At 37.6% G+C, this 20,641-nt stretch overlaps 1 protein-coding gene across 1 annotated transcript in view; it reads right to left on the minus strand.

Annotated features, from left to right (window-relative positions):
• SYNE1 (spectrin repeat containing nuclear envelope protein 1) overlaps positions 1 to 20,641 on the minus strand; it is a 310,078-nt gene that overhangs the window by 139,603 nt on the left and 149,834 nt on the right. Inside the window, exons 56-69 of the mRNA XM_086745962.1 lie at positions 17,614 to 17,750; positions 16,466 to 16,643; positions 14,219 to 14,401; positions 12,580 to 12,723; positions 12,100 to 12,255; positions 10,150 to 10,314; positions 9,314 to 9,486; positions 8,316 to 8,469; positions 8,031 to 8,174; positions 6,266 to 6,430; positions 4,642 to 4,959; positions 3,754 to 3,909; positions 2,939 to 3,109; positions 1,850 to 2,176 (exon numbers count right to left, since the gene is read on the minus strand). Coding sequence (XP_086602088.1) covers positions 1,850 to 2,176; positions 2,939 to 3,109; positions 3,754 to 3,909; positions 4,642 to 4,959; positions 6,266 to 6,430; positions 8,031 to 8,174; positions 8,316 to 8,469; positions 9,314 to 9,486; positions 10,150 to 10,314; positions 12,100 to 12,255; positions 12,580 to 12,723; positions 14,219 to 14,401; positions 16,466 to 16,643; positions 17,614 to 17,750 — 2,571 coding nt within the window. The remainder of the gene's footprint in view (positions 1 to 1,849; positions 2,177 to 2,938; positions 3,110 to 3,753; positions 3,910 to 4,641; positions 4,960 to 6,265; positions 6,431 to 8,030; positions 8,175 to 8,315; positions 8,470 to 9,313; positions 9,487 to 10,149; positions 10,315 to 12,099; positions 12,256 to 12,579; positions 12,724 to 14,218; positions 14,402 to 16,465; positions 16,644 to 17,613; positions 17,751 to 20,641) is intronic.

A 20,641-nucleotide genomic window follows, 5' to 3' on the forward strand; every position in this document is an offset into this window, starting at 1 on the left:
CTGCCCCTCTACTCCGCTCTCGTGAGACCTCACCCGGAGTACTGTGTCCAGTTCTGGAGCCCCCAACATAAGAAGGACAAGGACCTGTTGGAGAGGGTCCAGAGCAGGGCCATGAAGATGATAAAAGGGCTGGAGCACCTCTCCTATGAGGACAGGCTGAGAGAGTTGGGGCTGTTCAGCCTGGAGAAGAGGAGGCTCTGGGGAGACCTTATAGTGGCCTTCCAGTACCTCAAGGGGGCCTACAAGAAAACTAAGGAGGGACTTTTGACAAGGGCATGTAATGATAGGACGAAGGGGTAATAGCTTTAAACTGGAAGAAGGTAGGTTTAAATCAGACATAAGGAGGAAATTATTTACGGCAAGGGTCGCGGAACACTGGAAGAGGTTGCCCAGAGAGGTGGTAGATGCCCCATCCCTGGAAGTGTTCAAGGCCAGGTTGGATGGGGCTTTGAGTGACCTGGTCTGGTGGAAGATGTCCCTGCCCAGGGCAGTGTGGTTGGAACTAGGTGACCTTTAAGGTCTCTTCTAACCCAAATAAATCTATGATTCTATGAACTTTGCAGGCATCTAAAAGCAATTGCTCCTTTTGTGAGTGGCTAGTAGCGTGGCTGATAGTGTGGAGCTGGTGAAGGGAATGGGATTAGTATGTGTGAAGAGGCAAGTGCTAAAGATAACACTTCACCAGAGGAACAAATTCTGCAGATAAGAGGGGAAGTATCACCAATGCCATCCCCTTAATGAGACATTATGCACATGACCAGATTGGACAGCAAGACCAGGTTGGACGGGGCTCTGAGCAACCTGATCTAGTTGAAGGTGTCCCTGCTCATTGCAGGGGTGTTGGACTAGATGACCTTTAAGGGTCCCTTCCAACTCAAACTATTATTCTATGATTCTATGATGGTATAACACTGTACTCTCAAGAGTATGCCACCTGATCTGTTATGTCATTGTGCCACTGGCTCAGACAGCAAGGCACATGGCAGCATCTATGAAATGACAGGAAGATACCAGTTCCCCAGATGTGTAGAAAGTGAGCAGACAGCTACAACATATGACTTTCAGCACTGAATCAAGTGGGGGATAGTGGGCAGTTTCAGAGAGAAAGCCCTGAAGCAGGTACTGATCAGCAACAGCCAAAACATTAATTTGTTAGCAACCGTATTTTAGCCACAAACGTAAAGCACAGCACTATATGGGCTGCTTTGAGGAGAGTTAGCTCCATCCCAGCCAGATTCAGCACACATCTTATGAAACATCTGTAATCCTGGAGTATTTCACAGAAACATAATTAGGTGAAACAATGGGGTTTCTTGTTGTTTTTTTTCTACTCATTTTTATGACTGGAAAAAAAAAAAAACAAACAACAAAACAACCCACTTCACTGAAATCCTAACTAAAAGCAAAGGAGGCCACAGCAGCTGACTATCTTAGATGTCAGTAGAGCTGAGACGTTCTGCTTTAACCAGAAAGTTGATTAAGCCAATGTAGACAGAGGCAATGTCTGCAGTGAAGAAAGATCAATTGATTCTTATCCTTGCAGTCAACTCTGTTAATATCAAAAGAAGTTCTCATATGTTTAGTCATAAAAGAATTTTGCTACGTAACAGGAAACTTTCCGATGTGGAAGCCTTATCAGGACATTCACATTTCAAATCTAGGTGCACACTCTGGTTCATAGATGCAGGTATGATGCATCTTTTCATTTTGATGCTGATTTGGACATCCAGATCAGAGACATCTCATACATCCATTGAGGAAACTTGAACAGAGATTTGGATCAGAGGATTTATTGTGAGTCACTAAGTCAAAATCGCTTCAATAGTACAACGACATAAACCCATTTTACCTTGTATTTGGACAGCTGGGCCTTCTTCTCATAGAGTTCACTCTTTGGCTCCACTGGAGCTTGTAACATGGCTTGGTACTCTGTGAGCCACTGAGTCTGTGCCTTGTACTTGTCTGAGAACTCCTTTGCCAGCTGAAGGCACTTCTCTGAAGTCATGTGCTCTTTCCTGATGGAGCCAGCCAGCTCTTCAAGTTGTTCCACATGATCCTCAATTTCCTTTCTTAACTGGTCAACTTCATTTTCTTCCATGTACTTTATAGCTTGCTGCCCCTTCTCACGGGCAGATTTCAGTAAACTATGGCCTATGTCCATATCACTCAATAGCAGCTGTGAAGGAAGTGTTAGTTAACAGAAAACATTGGCAAGCTCTTGCTTTTTTTTATTCATTGTAGTTCTGTCATCATTGAAACGCTAACTGATTTTTTTTTTTTTTTAAGTTTTGCTAAGGACACAGAAGGAATTGCCAGGGAAACTGAATGGACTTTTCAATACAAAATTGCCTGGAGTTAAGGTGTGGTAAACTAGAAGGAAGCAAAAAAAGCAAATACTTCTATTCTGCACTGGGCTTGTGAAGATAAACACAGAAACTCAGGGCTATTAGGAGAGGATTCATACTCCAAATTCTGGAATAGATTAAAGTTTTCCCTTAGTGTCTTATGTTTAAGCTGCAGGACATAAAAAAACTTCATTTACAACTCTGAGACAAAAAGTGAGTTTTACTACTCGGTTATTTCAATGATGAGAAATAGGAAGCACTTCTTGCCATAGTGCATACTGGTGTGAAATATGCATGACAGGATGCCTTGCAAGGGGAATGTATTTTAAGTTTTAACCTAAAACAAAAGCACAAATAAACACACCTCATGGAAGGACAGCATTATATTATTTAGGACTGTGCATAACCTCAACAGCCAAACTGTGATCTAATGTGTATATGACAAGAGAATAGAAAGTTTTATATTGAATGGTCTTTACCTATTAGCTTCTCTGGGCAAGGTGAAGTCAGAATTTTGAGCAGCTAAGATGCATGTTAAAATACAGCCTCTTTTTGGTGAACAGAAACAAAAATTGCATTCAAGAAAGCTGTACCTCTAGTTTCTGCACTTTTTTCTCCATTGCTGTTTTATCAACCACGTCAAACTTGGTGCTCACATTTCCGAAGTTCTTGTTAGTAGCTTTGTACCAATTTGTGTAAGCACTAAAAGCCAATTCTGACTCCTCCATACAGCGTATTTCTTCTTCCAGAAACTTTATTTGCTCCTTCAAACAAATATGGGGGATAGGGGCAGGAAAAAAAAAAAAAACAAAACACCCAGATCTTTATCATTGTTACTGTCTAAAGATAGCAGTAGATCACTGTTTACTGATGAAACCTGATATGCTAAGATTATACACATAGGTTTTGAGTTGTTTCATATCTAGTGGATAATTCTCACTGGAGTCTTATGAGAGTGCACATAATAGCAATCACTAATGTTAAAACTGAGTTAATACTAGACACTGAAAAGGTACTTATATTTTGAAATTTGAATTGTGACTTGTGATTATGGTACTACGGAACACTTACTAAAGTGACCTGAAGACTCTACCTTATCAATTCAAATTTTCCCTGTATCTGTGTGTTTCAGTGATAACCTGAAAACATTTCTCTAGAGGTCGTTCAGCATTCAAACATACTGAAATCTACTGAAAGGCATTATCCCTATTATAGTTCTCTAATACATTTAGTTGAATTAAATCTACATGTATGTGTGTGTATATACATGAATATATATGTGAATATTATATCACTGAGTCTACAGTAATGAAAAAAGTCTGATAAAATCTAATTAAGAAAGTCTGTTTATACTTGCTTCTTAACTGACAATTTAAGATGTTACAATTAATTAACTTTCATTACTTACCAAGACATGAAGAAGAAGAGTTTGGTAACGAGAGGTAAGCTGTGTAGCCTGGCTTCCCATTCTACTTACAGCAAGACTTTCCTCCAGTATTTGCTGAGCCAATGCCCCAACTTCCTCCACATCATCTTTGTAGACTGTAATTTCTTCATGCCACTTCTAAAACAAAGACATTATTCAGCTTCTACAATTCATTCAGACATCTTAAACACAACAGGAACTTATTTTTAACTGTGTCAGGAAATCATTGAAAAGGAAAAGAAATATATGGTTGTAAGCATGGGTTTCCAACAGGAAAATAAACCAGAATCTAATGACTTTTAATGTAACAAATATGCTAGAAGTTTTATCATACCTGCATAATGGACTGCATTCCATCACAACAGATTTAATACTTCCCCCCCGCAATCCCCAAATAACAACAGAAATGGAACCTGGACTTCCTATAGAATTTGGTCAAAGTTTTAAAGGTGACTGTAAAGTGTAACTTTGAATCTCCTCAAATCCACTTCCTGTGTTTATTCAAAACCATGTCTTCTCCTTGCAGTGACTAAAGGAGAATTATTACATCAACACAGCAGAGACTTCACAACACAGTTGATCATATTTCACTCTTGCTTCATTAACATTTTCCCACTCCAGGACCAATCTTTGTCCTCAGTTATGCCTTCACATACCACAGAGCATACGAATTCCAGATCTCAACATTAGTATAGCCATACCTTTACCAGTAACATGGCAGGAATCTGGACCCAGAAGGTACCCATCATTCTAGGCACCACCTTAGAATGAACTGCAATGCTTCCTGTCATTTTCACAGCGCAACCAGGAACTGATGTGCAAACCTCATATGGTATTTTGTTTCAGGAATGCCTTAACTATATTCTTTACCTTCATTTGTTGAAGCTGCACCTCCTTTGTTGCTCTACCAGACTGCCTCCCAGTCCTGATAGCAACTTTCTTCTCCAGATCTGTTAGCCAGTCATTAACCTTCTGAAATTTTTTCTCCATTAACCTCAGTCTGCTGACAGTGGCATTTAACTGGCTTCTTGCTTCAGAAAGCCTGTGCTGATAAACTTGCCAATCCTGCCGCAAGGACTCCAGGGCTCGGTCTTCTATCTGGGGAATGCCCCAGGGAATCACCTCCTCTCTGGCATGAACAGCAGCATTCAGTAATGCTTGTCCTTCTGCACAGCGGACCTGCAACTCCTGTAAAGGCAGAGTTACGGATACACACCCTACATTAACAGCTTGCTTTCACACATGACAAACAAAGCCCCGGTTCTAGTTAAGACAAAAGCAGTTACCTCATGTTATCTAGATATTCCCTTAAGTTATCTATGGTTGAACACATACTACGCTATCTCTATGAGCTATGACCTAGAACATCTACGACGGCATGCGGACTTAGAAAGCAAACCGAATATCACTATTATTGCTAAGTGAATCGGAGAAAATTATTGATAAAAGTGTGCATTAAATGCTTTCCCCTCCTGCTAAGTTTATCATTAGTTCTGAAACATTAGCTGCCTGAGCTGGCATGCGATGGATGCTACACAATCAGCACAGCCTTAAATTCAAAACTTTTATTATTGGTTATAAAATTGAACTTGTTTAAAAACAAGGAACAAGGTGCAGCTTCAATCTTTTAAAATAGACAAATCAATTTATTTTTACATATGTTTCAGATATCATTCCAAAATAATTGTTAATATCCTCTTCTGGACGTGCATGGAATTTTCACACTTACTAGAACTTGACTACAAACCACAAAGGGATTCAACCTGATTAGAAAACATAACCAGGAAATTACGGTAAGAAAATACAGTTGTGTGTCTTCTTAGTTTGTATTTGAGATATATATTTAGATTTTCAAAATGGATTCAGATTTTGTAGAGCAACCTGTTATAACAAGACATATATACAGAGTCCCTGATGCAACAAAGACCTTCTCATTATCTTGAATAAAGGAATAAATATTTAATAATGCAAGTATAGACCTTTTGTTAATTCAACTACAGGTATGAAAGTATTTTAAGTCATCTTAAGACCATAACTGTGAAATTACTGAAGGTACACCCCTCACTATCACTTAAGTGATTCAGTAATAGTCTTCCCACCTCACCACGGGAGCTAGCCTACATGACTGGAACTGCCTGAAAGTAGGTGCATCTGCACTGTAATCAATAAAAGATGAAAATCCAACAAAAATAATACTTTTGATATTTGATAACACAGGGAAAACAAGAGGTAAACCAATATCTAAAACAAATTCAGAACTTGAAAGAAAACATTAGTATGCCTGGAGACTTCATCCAAAGCTTGATACATCTTTCTGGAAATAAGTAGCAATGTTTACACGGACTTTACTGGAACCACTTTTGAGCAGCAAAATACTTATTTATGATGTGATTCCAAGCTGATCTCGAGAAAAAAAAAAAAAGATACACAATTTGTGTCTGGTAATGAATATTATTCTATTATTTTACAAGTAGGATTTTTTTTTAAAATATACCTGTAAGTCTTGGAGTGTTGCCTCCTGTTTCTGGGCATCACCATCAAGATGTGATAAGCAGTCAAGTTTTTCCTGTTCCTTCTCCAGCCATACCTCAAAGGCCTTCAGGTTTCTTTGGTACTCCTGATGTAAGTTAAGCAGTCCTTCAGCTTTTGTTACTGCCTCCTGCTTGTTAAAATATTTACATATATCTTAGTGTATCATCAAACCAAGAAAACATAAAACCCAAGTTTCCATCAAGGTGAAAAGTTTGTATCTGATGCTGAGCTTTCCTAGAACTCAAGAGTACTTGGATTCTGAGGACGGTTTGATCAATTACAGGGAAAGAGGGGGAAAATGTGAGGACACAGATATTGACCCTAAAAGATTAGTCATGTAAGTTCGTGACTTCTGGGGTTTGAAGTTTTGATCTGTGATCACTTTTAAATAACACCTTAGTATCTAACAAAAAAAGACCTTCTTAACTTTTATACTAACTTAAATTCATTTTACTGAAGTGATTAGTAACAGTATGAGCTTAGAAATTGCATATTTTTTTCTTCATATGATTTTTTTTTGCCAATGGAGTAATAAGATTATCTAGTATCTTTAGGTTTGGAGACTACTCAAGTCCTTTGCGGGCAGTTCCTACAGAGCATAGTGAGAAACAGACTGCAAGTCTTCTCTGTATGTGGGTGAGCAAGTTACAATAATTTCACAATCTAGCACTAAAATATTACCATATCTGGGGTACAGCAGGAAAGACGTCATGTATTAGCACAAGACTAGTCTTTCTAAGCACAAGAAAAGTATACTACATGCAAATCACACCCTCTAAGAAATCACAGAAATGGGGAATCGAGTTCGGATGGAGGCAGTACAGGCTGCATCCCAAGGCAGCAGGCTACATAAGGAGAAAAACACTTTCATAAACAGCAACCGTGAACCTACTGTCTCCTTTATCTAACAGGTCTGGGTAGTAGCAGGAAGGAAGAAAGGAGTGTTATAAATGTTTTACAAGGCCTGTCCACTTCCAGTAGTGGGAAGAAGGAAAGAGAGACTAGTTCTCTTGCCTCTTGACAGTGGCTGCAGGGAATTACAGCTCTCGGTCTGCTCAGGCTTGCACAGACCCCTGGGGAAGCTTGTCAGGTTTCTCAGGCGACCAAACTAAATTCTTAAGATAATCACCTAGCTTTAAATCTATCATCAAGTCTTTTATTATTTCTTTTTTATCTTATATCTTATAGCCATCTTGGTCTTTATCTGTCTATGCCCTAATCTTTTCCAGTTCTACAATATTAACACTTATCAGTAAATGTTGTACTTATCATGCTGAGTCTTTCGACATTAGAGTCAGTTTACTTGCTAATAAGGTTTGTGTTTAACAGTAAGCTTGTATAGTCATCAACCATTTTTGAATTTTCTGACTGACTGGTTGCATTTATTGCAAAACATACATTTACGCAAATCATAGATTCAAAGATGCTTCCAACTTTTCAGTCACAATGGGTAAAATCATATCTGTACAGAAGTCTTTTGGCATGGACTTCCTCAGACTACTCAATTGATTTTTTCAGATTCAGATTTTTAGAACCTTTCTGAAGAGACCTGAAGCTTAGTGGTACAGCATGACAGATTGATAAACCACTCCAATAACTTTCTGTTACATTAAGTTACAGTTGTCCTCAAACTTTTACTCCTCATTTAACTGTAAAATAAATGAAGACTTTCTCTTTTTCCTTGTTGCCAACAAAACAAGAGGGAGTGCTATCAAGAAAAACTGTACCCTCGTTCTGTCCTTGAGGAACTTATAGCGCTCCTGAAGGTCCTGGAGTTCAAGCTGAGTGACATAATGCTCAGCCATCCCACTTCCTTTCACTTCAATTGTCTCCAACAGGCTGCTGTGACTCAACACCTCTTCACTGAGTAGCTGCAAAACAGAAAGAGAACACATTTATGAATGGGCAGCATTAAAACAACACCACAGATTAATCTTCCAGTTATTCAGCCTTTTTTTGTTGCCTATAAGGTGATATGGGCTTGTTGCTGGTTTGTCATAAAGCAAACATACCTTTGCTTTGCTGAGGGCAGCTGTTTTTTCCCTCAGTTCAGCATACTGCCTTTCAGAAGCATTCATACTTGCTTCTACTTTATCCATCCAGCTGGAAAACTGACGAACATCATCCTGGTAACTTGTCCATTTGGAGAGAGCTCCTTCCAGCTGACTGTAATTTAAAAATATGTATTTGTTGTGGTAGTGGAGGGTCTCATGCTGTTTAAGCAGTGAGATATAGTCACATACAGTTATTCTAGACTATATTTATAAGAAAAATGCATCACAACCTAAGCAGTCTGAGACAGAGCTGTTAAAATCCCTACAGGTTTTAACCACGAGCACTGTTTGGCTGATAAAGAGAAATTAAGTTTTCCAAACTTAATACGTAGCTAGCTGACATGTTCTAGCTTTAGTAAATAAATGCAACTGAAAGCATAAGATCAAGAATCAGAAATTTTCTATCCCTTTGCATGCATTCAAAGGTTGCTGCATTCTGATGTTTAATTACCTTTCTTGTTTTAAACTGAAATATTTGCAATTAGTGATGCTCCACCACAGAAGGCTGCATTTTTTTCCCCCTATAGCTCTTTATTCTATTACTTTGAGCATCACTATTGGAGACTGTAATTACAGCACCTTCTGTGAAATGCTAGCAAGTGGAAAATCAGACAGGATCTTGACAGAGCAACTATTAATGTCCATGACAAGATCTTCTAATTTCTGAGAAAATGCAAGGCATCAAGTGCAACTCAAAGGAAGACTTACAACAAGATCACGAACACGAAATCCACTTTTAAGAGCATGTTGACAATAAGCATTAACAAAGCTTAGATCCCTCACAGTTCCCCCTCCACTTTTCTACTTTAAATGAGTATGTTACTTACTGCCTCTAGACCTGCAATGTTAGGCACATACAGTCATTTTACATGAATTTGACTCCCCTAATAATAAAACTCTGGGAATTAACTTAGCTTTATTGCTAAGCATCATTCCGCAGCTCATACCCTTTTTACCTCTTGCACTGGATACAAGCAGACAGAAGAGAAGCCCAGTTGTCCTTCAGGGTTTGTAACTGCTGTTCAATCACTGGTACTCCCTCCAGAGAAGTATTTTGCAGAACAGATTCTCCTCTTGTCAAAACCATTTTCATTTGGATCTCTTTTTCTTGTTTCACTGCTAGCAGTCCCTAAAAAGTGGGTGGATATTATTCTACTTTTATCACTAACTGGGCATAAATACACTAACTGGCTTTACTGGAAAATGAGCTGATCAAATTTAGCAGCTTCTACAAACAAATTTTTGTATTTTGCTACAATCTCTCACTTTTTGGTGTATCCTTATAATTTTGAGGACTTGTCCATATTTTGGCCACAGCTCAAAATCTGAGACATCACTAATATGAGAAGTATTGTTTTCTGAGTACTGTTCTTTAACATCTTTTGTGCAGTAGTATCAATAGATGCTATTTTCTTAACTGTAGTCACTGTTTTTAAGGCAAATAATCACAGGAAAAACTGTTCCAAATCACCCATGGGAAGCAATACATTAAACTAACAGAAGTAAATATCCTACTTCTTCCATCTAACCTCCGGCAGCCACACAACATCTTTTGAGTTTTGTAAGAATTTGCATACATGCAGTTTTCCATGTCATAAAGGTCACCATGAGAAAACTTCTAATAATGAGCTCTTTCTTCTATAAAAAGAGTTATTTTTGAGTAAATTGAAAACCAGTGTCTGAATGACAACAGTCATTACACTGATACGCAACACCTAACGTAATGTATCCTATATTTGCAGATATATATAGATCTAAAAAGAGCAGGTTTTGGAGTCTACTATTTCCATACCTCTAACTTTAACATCCGGCTGTCCAGAACACTCTTGTCTGCAGTAGGATGACAGTAGGAATCGAGCATGTGAACTGCATCAGCCACCCAGTCCTGGAGGTCCTTGACACTGTGTGTGAACTGCTGGTGCTCTGCTACAACCCTGTCCATTCTGGAAACTTTTTCCTGCAATTCACATAACAATTAGCACCTGCAGCTATTCAAAGGATTACTTGTTCTCCATACCTACTTCCAGATTTAGAACGAGCTTCATAAGCTATACCAGAAATTCTCTTCACAAACTGATAATTACAAGCACCCTTACTTGAGCATGGAATGAATTTTGCGTACACACACACACGAGTTGTCCAAACATAACATACAAATTAAAATCTCAGAAACGTCCTTTTTTTTTTGTTTTATAAATGTAAAGCTTCATCTAACTGTCTCCTCTCATCCAAAGTAGACAAGAGCTTTCCAGTTTCACTTTTTCCTAAAAAATCTGGTAAAATACACCTAAGCTCCATTTCAGTATTGCAACTGAAGATAACTTGTGAAATCTGTCACTGCACAAGACACTGAAGCTGGGCAAGCTGTATCACTGCAGCAACATTACTTTGTTGATACTTTGAAAAGACAGACCTCTTTCATTTTCCTCAATAACTCCCACTGCTATAATCATTATTCTGAAAAATCACAGACACTCATATGAATTAAAAAAATGCTCAAGTTACATTGCTAAAAGGCTTGAGGTGAACAGGAATACACAGCACAGCATATTTCACATGGTGACAGAGAACTAAAGTCAAGTCAGTAAAACAGGCTTAGGAAGTTACAGAGGGATCTTTCTCAAGCATCCATGGCTATCCAAATAATTTCAGTTCTCTCATAGGCTGGATTGTAGGTATCCTCTGCGTCAGACTCCTTCTCATCCTGACATCTCCTACAGGTTCTGTCCACATAAGCCAATGTTAGCAACTCATACATCTTTCCCTTTCTCATTTTGTAGTAATTAAAATTTATTATGGCCATATATACAATCATTTTCGGGATGTCAAACAGCTCTAGATACACTTTATAATTTTTATTTCCACAGAAAAGATAGAAATTAACAATCCAGCAATTGTCCAATCATAAACACTTTCTGAATTGAATTTTTATCCCATAACACACTTCGTATATCCTTAATTATTCTCCTTACTGTAGTAACTGTAAGCCTAATTCAATATTAAGCCTCCTTCATGACTGGAAATTTGTGAAAAGTAACAGTCCTGATAGGAAGACCTTCTTATCTGCTTACACAATAGAGACAGTAGGACTATTAAATGGTGAAATGTTTTGTCAAGCACCACTCAGCAAAACAAAGTTAGTTTAAACTCTCAGTTCCCAGCCTGATGCTTTAGGTTTGACCTGTGTCTCCCACTGAACGTTCTAAAGCAGCCTACAAGGTAATTTTTTTTTCAGAAGATCAATGTATTAGATATAGATTAAGACATTTACAATGCAAATAATTAATCATCATTAAAGGATGCAATGAAGTAATAATTTTTCTGTATTCTGTATTTTCTAAAAAAAAAAGAACTCTCTTAAGTTTTGAAAAATACTTCTTTCAGATGCCACTTACTACACAACTAAAATGTCTTCAATGCTTGAAATAATCAAAACCAAACCCACCTCGTTTTGAATCTGAACAAAAAATATTGTGTAATCAGGTGGGGTTTATTTTTTAATCACAACACGTTTCAAGAAAAATAATAATAATAAAAAAAAAAGTCGCAGTTCCATTTTGTTGACAATCCATAGAATTACCCAGGTCCTTACTTCCTGCTCTTTAAAGCCAGTGCAAAAGATAGCTCAGACATACCACAGAGCAGACAAGCAAGACAACTGCAGCGTTCTACATTTGAGTCTTTCTTTTTCCCCACCTACATCAAATGAACTGCTTAAAAGCATATACACTAGGTGCATTACCTTTGTCAGATTGCTTAGAGTAAGATATTGAGAAGACAACTGAGACACTCTGCGCATAAAGCTTTTGCTGACAGCTTGCTCTTCCCACAGCTGCTGAGCTTTCTCTTTTAGCCTGTTGAGCTGATGCTCGTGGCAGCTTATTTCCTCAAGGACAGACTGTAAAGCACAAGCACATTAATATTAAGAGTGGGTGCAAGAAAGCAGAAAACAGAGAACACATGAAAGCCCCATGAAAAACAGAAGTGAAATATGGCAAGCTTGCTGAGAAAGGCACACCATACAGCTACAGCAATGAAGCAGCATGTCATATAAGAAATGTGGAGATGCAAGACCTGATGACGGGAGAGAATCATCAACAGCAATCCTTGAAACCAGTTCTCATCTTACTTAGAGGTCAGGATGCCATAATGATCAAGCTTTTGTAAGGAATCGATGAGACAGGAAAGTCCGTCTGTGTTAAAAGGGCTCATAAGAAGTCACCTGCAACTTCTGCTGTTCTCTCCTCTTGGAAGGAAGGTCATGGAGCCGACTGCTACTTCCTTGTACCATCTTCTCAGTTGTGGTCAGCCAATCCTGCAGAGGCTCAGCAGTTGCTTCAAAGTCCTTCATCTGGATCTTTAAGTTCTGGGAATACATGCACAGTTTTATCAACAGTCCAACCGCACTGTGCATAACTAATGTACAACACACGCATCAAGCACACAAAAAGGATATAAAACAGCAGCCAAATACCACGCAACTCTTCAAAATAAATTACACCAGCTCTGCTCCTTCCCATCTCACAAACAGACACTAAAAGAAAAGTATGAGAGTGCACCTCATTAAGAGGCAAAATAGAGGCAACAATGTAAGATATGTCTACACAGTGGAGGGGAGACTGAAGCAAATTTCCTCTGAACTGAAAGCTTTACAGATCCTACGAGCTTTAACTCAATGTGAGTCTAACTCACACAGCTAAGAGAGTCTGAAGAAAGGCTAATCTGGGATATGAGTTACCTAACATCTGACTGCAGTCATTCATACTGATTCCTCCTTAAATGGGCTGCCACTATTCCTAGGTGATGTATGACTAAGTTCAATAATTTCTGATTATATTATTTCTTAGTGTAAAATTTTTGTTCTGAAAATGTATGTGGAAAGGCATAGGTAAGCATTCCTTTAGTGCCTGCATATTTTTCTTATGGGCTTATTCTGCATGATTGGAAAAAAGAGCATGTGAAATAACTCGTACAGAATAGAAACCCGGGCAGCATAGCTCCTGTGCCCTAGCTATTTTTTTTCTCCAGACTGATTTAGTTTTCTTTTTAGCGATAGCCTTATCACTTAAATTAAACATCAGTGTGAAAGATTAAGCCTATGAAACTGAAAAGTGCTTGGCTATAAAGATTAACCTCTAAGGACATGTTCTTTCCATGGCTGAGGTGAAGAAAAGTAAGTCATTGCTACTCGAGGTAGAAAGGCTTTCCCACACAATGCATTAAATGCGTTTACACTTTTTCTCAGCTGGTTAGACAGCACTGGTTTGAAATAGGTATGCCTAGGAACTTTAATTCTCCTACGCTATGCAGGGAATTCCAGCTAAGACCTTTTGACCTCAAAATCTATGACCTTAAAAAAAGATTATGTTTTTAAGATATTCACCTTCTGTGCTGGTTGAATTGTGAGTTCTGAATAGAGAAAGGCACTGGAGTTTATTTTAAATGACAGTTTGCAATAAGAGAGACAACATTTACCCACTGTACTGGGACTGTTCAATCAGTAACAGTCTCAGAAGTCTGTGCTAAAACAGTCCTTAAAAAAGAAAATGTGTTTTAGTAATCCAGTACATTTGATAAGACTCACGTTACTGAATGTCAGCAACTGCTGTCATTGATTGATACCTTCAGTTACTCTGAAGAACACCTCTCTGCATGAAACATCCCACTTAAAGTGGAATCAGGACATAAGGAGTCAAGTAAACAAAATATAAGCAGAAGAATGAGACTTCTTGAAAGCAGCTATTTATTAGTTCTGTCACATCATAAACACTTACAGCTATATATGAAATCTAAACTGTGCTGTTTGAAACAAAAGCAAAGAGAAAAAAACTTAGATCCGGTCACTGTGACTGGTTCAATACCTCCAATGCAGATTCCTTCCAGTGGAGGGTGGTGATAAAATTTTTCCAGTCTTCTTTAGCAGTAGCAGATTTGTCCCGGATAACTTTAGCCTTTTCCTTTGGTAAAACAGAGCACAGCAGTTCTCCTTTGCATGTTACCAGGTTTAGTTTTTGTTGTCCATTCTCACTTTCTGATAAGAATTCCTAAAAATAGTAATAAAAGAAGCTAATTGGTGAACTTCGGGTCCCAGTAAAGGTCAATGGCAAGCTCACAAAAATTTTAAGATATAAGAGTTTATTGTTTCTGCTTATTAACACGCTAACTCATCTTTTGATACATTCCATTTTAATATCATTCATATTTATGGGATTTAGGGACAACAGTTACTTAATCTAAAAGTGACATCTGTCTAAAATAATGTATATATTAAGACTCTAGGATTGCCTGTATCTTCTGTGTTTCATGAGACAATTACTGGTCATTCAGATGGATATTATACTTTAGGTCTCCATCATATAGAAAGTGGTAACAGTTTCATTTCAGGGAACCAGTATCCTGGGACGGGGAACAGCAGGAGCCAGAGCCCGCTCCGAGGCATACACAGGACTGAAGCCCACGGGTGACAGCCACACTGGACTTCCAGTGAGCGTGTAGGGGTGTGGGCTGACACTTGGACCCTCAGTGATGTCTAAGCTGTGTGATTTATCCCCCCGCATCTTTAATTTCCCGCCCCTGTTTGAAAACATTTTTCCTTACAGAAATCATGCACAATGCTGGCATGCAAGAAGTGTATGAAAATATGCATGTGCAAGAATTATACAGAAATGTAAGGCAACAGACAGATTTTTAAATTCCAATGTACTGGGATAATTTTCTTATAACCTGTAATTATTAAAAGCTTTTGTAGGCATTTAGGACTCAAAGGTACTTAGCAGTTTTAAATATCAATATTTTAAACTGTTACTATAATGACTATGTGATACACAGTTTTATACCCATAATCATAAAGTTACATCCACGTTCAGAAGTAGCAGGCTTGATACAAAAATCACCATGTCAGGTTCTGATTCTGTGCTACATTGGAGGTCTTAGTAGAGAATGCAAAGGATCTGTCAGCTTTGAAATACTTGGTTCAAGTTCTGGCTATATTAAAACCAAAGATCTAATTGTCTTGTGACTTAATGACATCAAATGTGCTACCAGACAGAACATTAACTTTTAACAAAAACAAAATTTTTATTTTATTCAGGTTACCAAGACATCTCTAGAAGTTCTAAAGCAGTTACTGTATGTCAAAAGAAGTTTATTTCATCTAAAGCAGTTTTCAAGGAGGAGGTCTTATGCTATGAAGGGGCTGCAGTGATAAAGAAAAAAAACCTCACCATTGTTGGAAAAAAAAAAAGTCTTGCTAAAACCCTTTCTTTAATGTCAAAAACTATTAGGATTTTTTTCCCCTGATATTTCCTCTAAACATATTCTCATTTTGGGGTAGTCAAAGATTTTATATATTAATACAGTATTGTTTATGCTTTTAGGTAAACTACTTAAGCAAGGGAAAGTGAATTTAAAAAAAAAAGGAGGAGAAAGTGATTTGGGTTTTGCTGTTTGCTGATAAACTGTGATAGCATAACAGAAGAAATTCATATAACTGAAGGTTTAACAATATCATTATGTAATTGTCATTTTGCTGTTTTCAGATTAAATCATAGTTATATTCTATTCATAAAAGCACTTCTTTCACTTACTTTATTAAAATAAACATTTAATTGGCATTCCTTTCCACAGAGTAGTAGGGGCTTGTTTTAGCTTTATGTGAAAAATAAACTTTAAAAATGTGTGCTCTCACTGCATACATTTTAACTCTGTTCTTACACTATAAGAGCTCTGCTTTCATATATGAGGAAAAATATTTACATAACTTTGAAATAATTACAGGTACTAAGTCTCGATTCTGATATCATTCTGATTTTACAATACTCTTCTACTTTAAAAACATATTTATTTCCTATTGTAAAAAAGAAACAAACAAGGAAAACTACTATGAGAGACAACACCTACACTCAAACTGTAGCCCAACAACTAACCTAAACAAATTAGATTTAAAAATAAAAAAAAAAAGTTTTTATTTCCTTGCAATTAGTCACCTTCAAGTGTTGACAATAACAACAGTAACAAAAAATAGTAATTAACCAAAGCAATTCAATCTGAGCTTTATATGAAACTGACTGGGTATCCCTCAGACTAATATTTTACTGCTATAGAGTTACCTGTATTTTCTGCAGACTTGCTGAAGCTTCACTGATATTTTGAGGCACATCAAAGCATTTGGCTGTGGTGACTTTTGCATTCACCAGCCACTGCTGGAAGTCCCTGAATGCCGTCCGAAATCTTTGCTGCAAGATCTGCTCTTTGCTCTGACATCCTTTTGAAGCTTGCAGGCAGAGGCTGGATTGATCACATCAGGGAAGCAGAAGCGAGTGAGGGAGGGAGGAAGGAAAGGCAGGAGTCTGTTAGGTGACAATGCTATTACTTAGTTCTCTGAAATACAACGGTAAGGTTAGGTTAACCTGGATTCCTCCTACCAACTTTAAGCACTTAACTGAGGCACCAGGAAATCCATTAGAAGCTTTCAGCTCCTTAAAAGTGAAGCATGGAAATGAGGACATAACTGTCACAGATACAACAGGTATAAGTGTTTCCAGAGAGTGACTCAGTGCACCTAAGTATGAACAGCTTCTGCAAGCCCCTTCCTCTCTCTAGGGAGAGGATGCAGAACTACAGCAATTACAGTTCTAACTTCTGTGGCCCAGCTAAGTTCGTAACGTTTGAAGGGATCAGTCTGGGTCATCACACCCTTCTTCTGCAGCTACAAAAGCCAAAAGCTATAACTGCCTGCAAGAAACAACAGAATCTTGTCTCTGAAATGCAGGTGTGTCACTCCCAAGTAAATCAGCTGGAGAGAAAGAAAGCAAGCAAGTAAATGCTGCTCATCTGTTTCAAGGAACCGGCTAGCCAAAGAAGAGTAAACTGAGGAACAAAACTAAGAAAAAGATCTTAAACAGCTGGTATGGCTTGTTCCTCCTTCAGACAAATAAGTCCTAGTGCTACTCCACAGTTTCTTGGAAGGATTCCTCCTGCAACAGGTCAGGTGTGGATATACATTAGCTTCAGCTGAGTTTAGTGGCATAGCCTGGCTTTTAGAAAAAAAAAAAAAAAAAAACCAAAAACAAAAAAAAAACCCACAAATTGCTACTTTTCACAACCTCTATTGACACCAAAATCAAAATAATGATTCTGATCATTGTATACCTCTGCTTCTAACTCTAAAATTCTAATTAATGGTTTCCTAAAAGACAGTTCACACTCACACAGACATACATGGGATTGATTAACTATAATCAAGATGAACATGTACCTGTTATACTCTTTAATCAACCCTGAAACTTTTGAAGAATGAGTACTCAAATCTCTGGAAAATCTACAGAGATCATTTAACTGAGTTTTGATCTCATCTGTCATATGTTCAGACTTTACCAGAGCATCCAGTGTTTCCTGTTAAAACAAAACAAATTAACAATATTGGTGAGTAAATTAAAAAAAAAAAAATGAAAATATTTGACTATAAACTTAGTAGAATTTAAATTGAACTTTATTTGTGATCTATGCACATTCACTTTCAAGAGTATTTTAGTAGCCAAACCTACAGAAGCTTATTTGAAATTATGAGCTTCTAGAGACCAAATTTCTAGAAGCCTCAACTCTCTAGCTTAAAATGTTCTCAAAAAACAGTTTGAGATGTAAACTTCATTTTAATAAATGAGCTATGGTACTGTCAGTTAGCTGTATGCATATAAAAATACACATATTAGGGAATAGCAAATAATATATGTTTATAGAAACATAATTAGTCTGTTTGCTTGAGTTTAGCATATTCAATAAAAACCATTTTGAGCAGTATCCAAAAAATTTACGCACAAAGCTTTTAACAGTATCAACTCTTTCACAGAGGGCTTTAAAATGTAGAAGTACAGCTGCTCACAATCCTGCGAGAGTAAATGGGTTACTGACTGTCATTGCTGCACTGGAAAGACTCTCGCTTTGGAGACAGCTAAGCCAACAAAAAAATGATTTTGTGGGCTTAGCTTACGTCACTAGGAGAGGTGTGATAACCACTCCAACAAAAACAGTCCTTGTTGACGTCCATGGCATCTCCACCGCAGGATCCCACCAGCAACTCCAGCAAAACAAGCAGCGCATATTTTGGCTCCTCATGTCACTAGAAACTAAATTCTTCAGGCATTCCTCTTAAACTACGAGGGAGAAAAGATAACATTCTAGCTAGTTACATTCACCACGGCAGAGGTTCTGCAGCACAGGCAGGCCAGCGTGTTTGGCACATAGTTTGGCTAAATCAAAGCGCCAGTCTGGAAGAAACATACAATATAAACTGAAGAAACAGATCATAGAAAAGTGAAGACAGATTCGAATGGGGACATGGAAGTGGGGCAAAAAGTCCCCAAACTGTGTTTCTGAATATATATATATACATATATATATATAAAGGTGACTGAAAATATGCTTAGTAAACAGTTTCTAATAACCTATCAGCACAAAATTCAATGTTCAGGAAAGGTCCAAATGATGTACATGGAAATACATGCAGAAGGTTTTCAAAATATCACAACCTACATTACAGAGATAAAAACGCTCACTGAATAGCTTTTTCACTGTAAACTAACTAACTCTGCAATAAACAGATATACCTTCATGTAAATACAAAATAAAAAGAAACGTTAGGAAGGGTCTAGCAAGCGAATCAACAGACGTAGCAAGGACAGCAAATGGACAACAGCCAGGGATTCAGCTCATGTGCCTGCTGCCTACAAGCAACTTTGTGCTGGCTTCACATCCTTTGTCCTAAAAAGTCTGCAGATCTGTGAAATGAATTTTTTAAGGTCTATATTATGCATTTTTGAGTAAGTTAAAAAAAATATATATAGATATATATTTTGCTTCTTTGTAGTACCTGAACTGCCAGGAAGGAAAAAAACCACAATCCGTTTTGAGAAAAATAACGCTACAAGCATGCGTTGGCTACAAATAAGAGTGGTTCAGACCATAATCTCTTTCCATTTATATATCACAGGGAAGCTCTGTAAAATCAAGTCTAGAGACATTTCAGTTGTATTATGTGTACAAACTTTCATGTGTTCTTGTAAGTACGAAAAAATATTTTGCTAGAGCAGATTTTCAGGACTCCTCTCCTGATTTATGTCATTCATGTTCATATTATGGACCTTATCTGCTTTGAGTCACTCATACACAAAAATGTGCTCACCCGTAATTAAAAGATACTTGAAACAGCCACACTGCCAGTTTGTTTCCATGCCATACAAAGTAGCATTTGAATTAGTTAATTATGTAACAGCAATGACCCTTAGGAAAAAAAAAAAGTAAACTAACTACTTTTTGTTTATCTTACTTTATGTTAAACTACACACAGGACTTTTTTTGAAAGCATTCGGAATAGCAATACAATGGCCGCTACTTAAACACAGGATGTCACAAATTGTGTAGGGCAGGAATCACCATAATGAAATACTAACAGCTTTTTTTTTTTTGGTAAAGAAAACACTGTGCTAAGAGTAGCACAGGGTTAGAATTGCCTATTTTCAACTAAAGTTTCCACTTTCAAATGACCTAGTTCAATAACTACTAAAAGATTACTCTGATTACATAAAGCCTTAGGCATAACTTGCTAGCAAACAGGAACATTAATTTGCAAAACAGAGTACATTTAACTACGACATATTTCCATACAGAAACACTGACGGCACTGCTGCAGCCACTTGGATTTAATTTTGAATCTGACAATTACGGAGATAATTTGCTCAATTCCAAGTGCACTAAAGGAACAGAGCTTGAGTATAACAGAGTAACGGAACAAGCTTGCTGATTTCTGAGAATTAGGAAATGCATTCTTAATTCGTGGCTTTGGCTAACATGGCAACAGAATCGCTGTCAGAAAGTGGAAATGGAAAGCTGCAGTGCTATTTTATATTCACAACAGGACCTATCCCTGGGGTCCAGAAATGGAAGGATTACTGTCACATTTGCTGTAACTATAAGCAAAATTACATAGTAGGGCTGTGCATAGTAAGTCTTGAGATTCCTCTGCGTTTTCCTGGTTAGCCAAAGTTTACAACTGTCTAAATAAAGTGTTTTTACACAGAGCTACAGTACATACACAGTATATATACTACTGGTAAAGGCAATAGCCTTTGAATTTAATACTTCTCCATTTATAAAATAAACAATGTCTGGTAATTGTTACTGTGTGTTGACGATAACTCCATGTCTTCCTTTCATACAAACATACAAACATGGAAGGCTGCATATTTGTACCATTATCTGCTCCAGCATAATGTCAGCTTTCTTACTCC

The sequence above is a fragment of the Chlamydotis macqueenii genome, chromosome 3 (assembly GCF_036417535.1).
Source record: "Chlamydotis macqueenii isolate bChlMac1 chromosome 3, bChlMac1.mat, whole genome shotgun sequence".
In the NCBI taxonomy this organism is placed as follows: Eukaryota; Metazoa; Chordata; class Aves; order Otidiformes; family Otididae; genus Chlamydotis; species Chlamydotis macqueenii.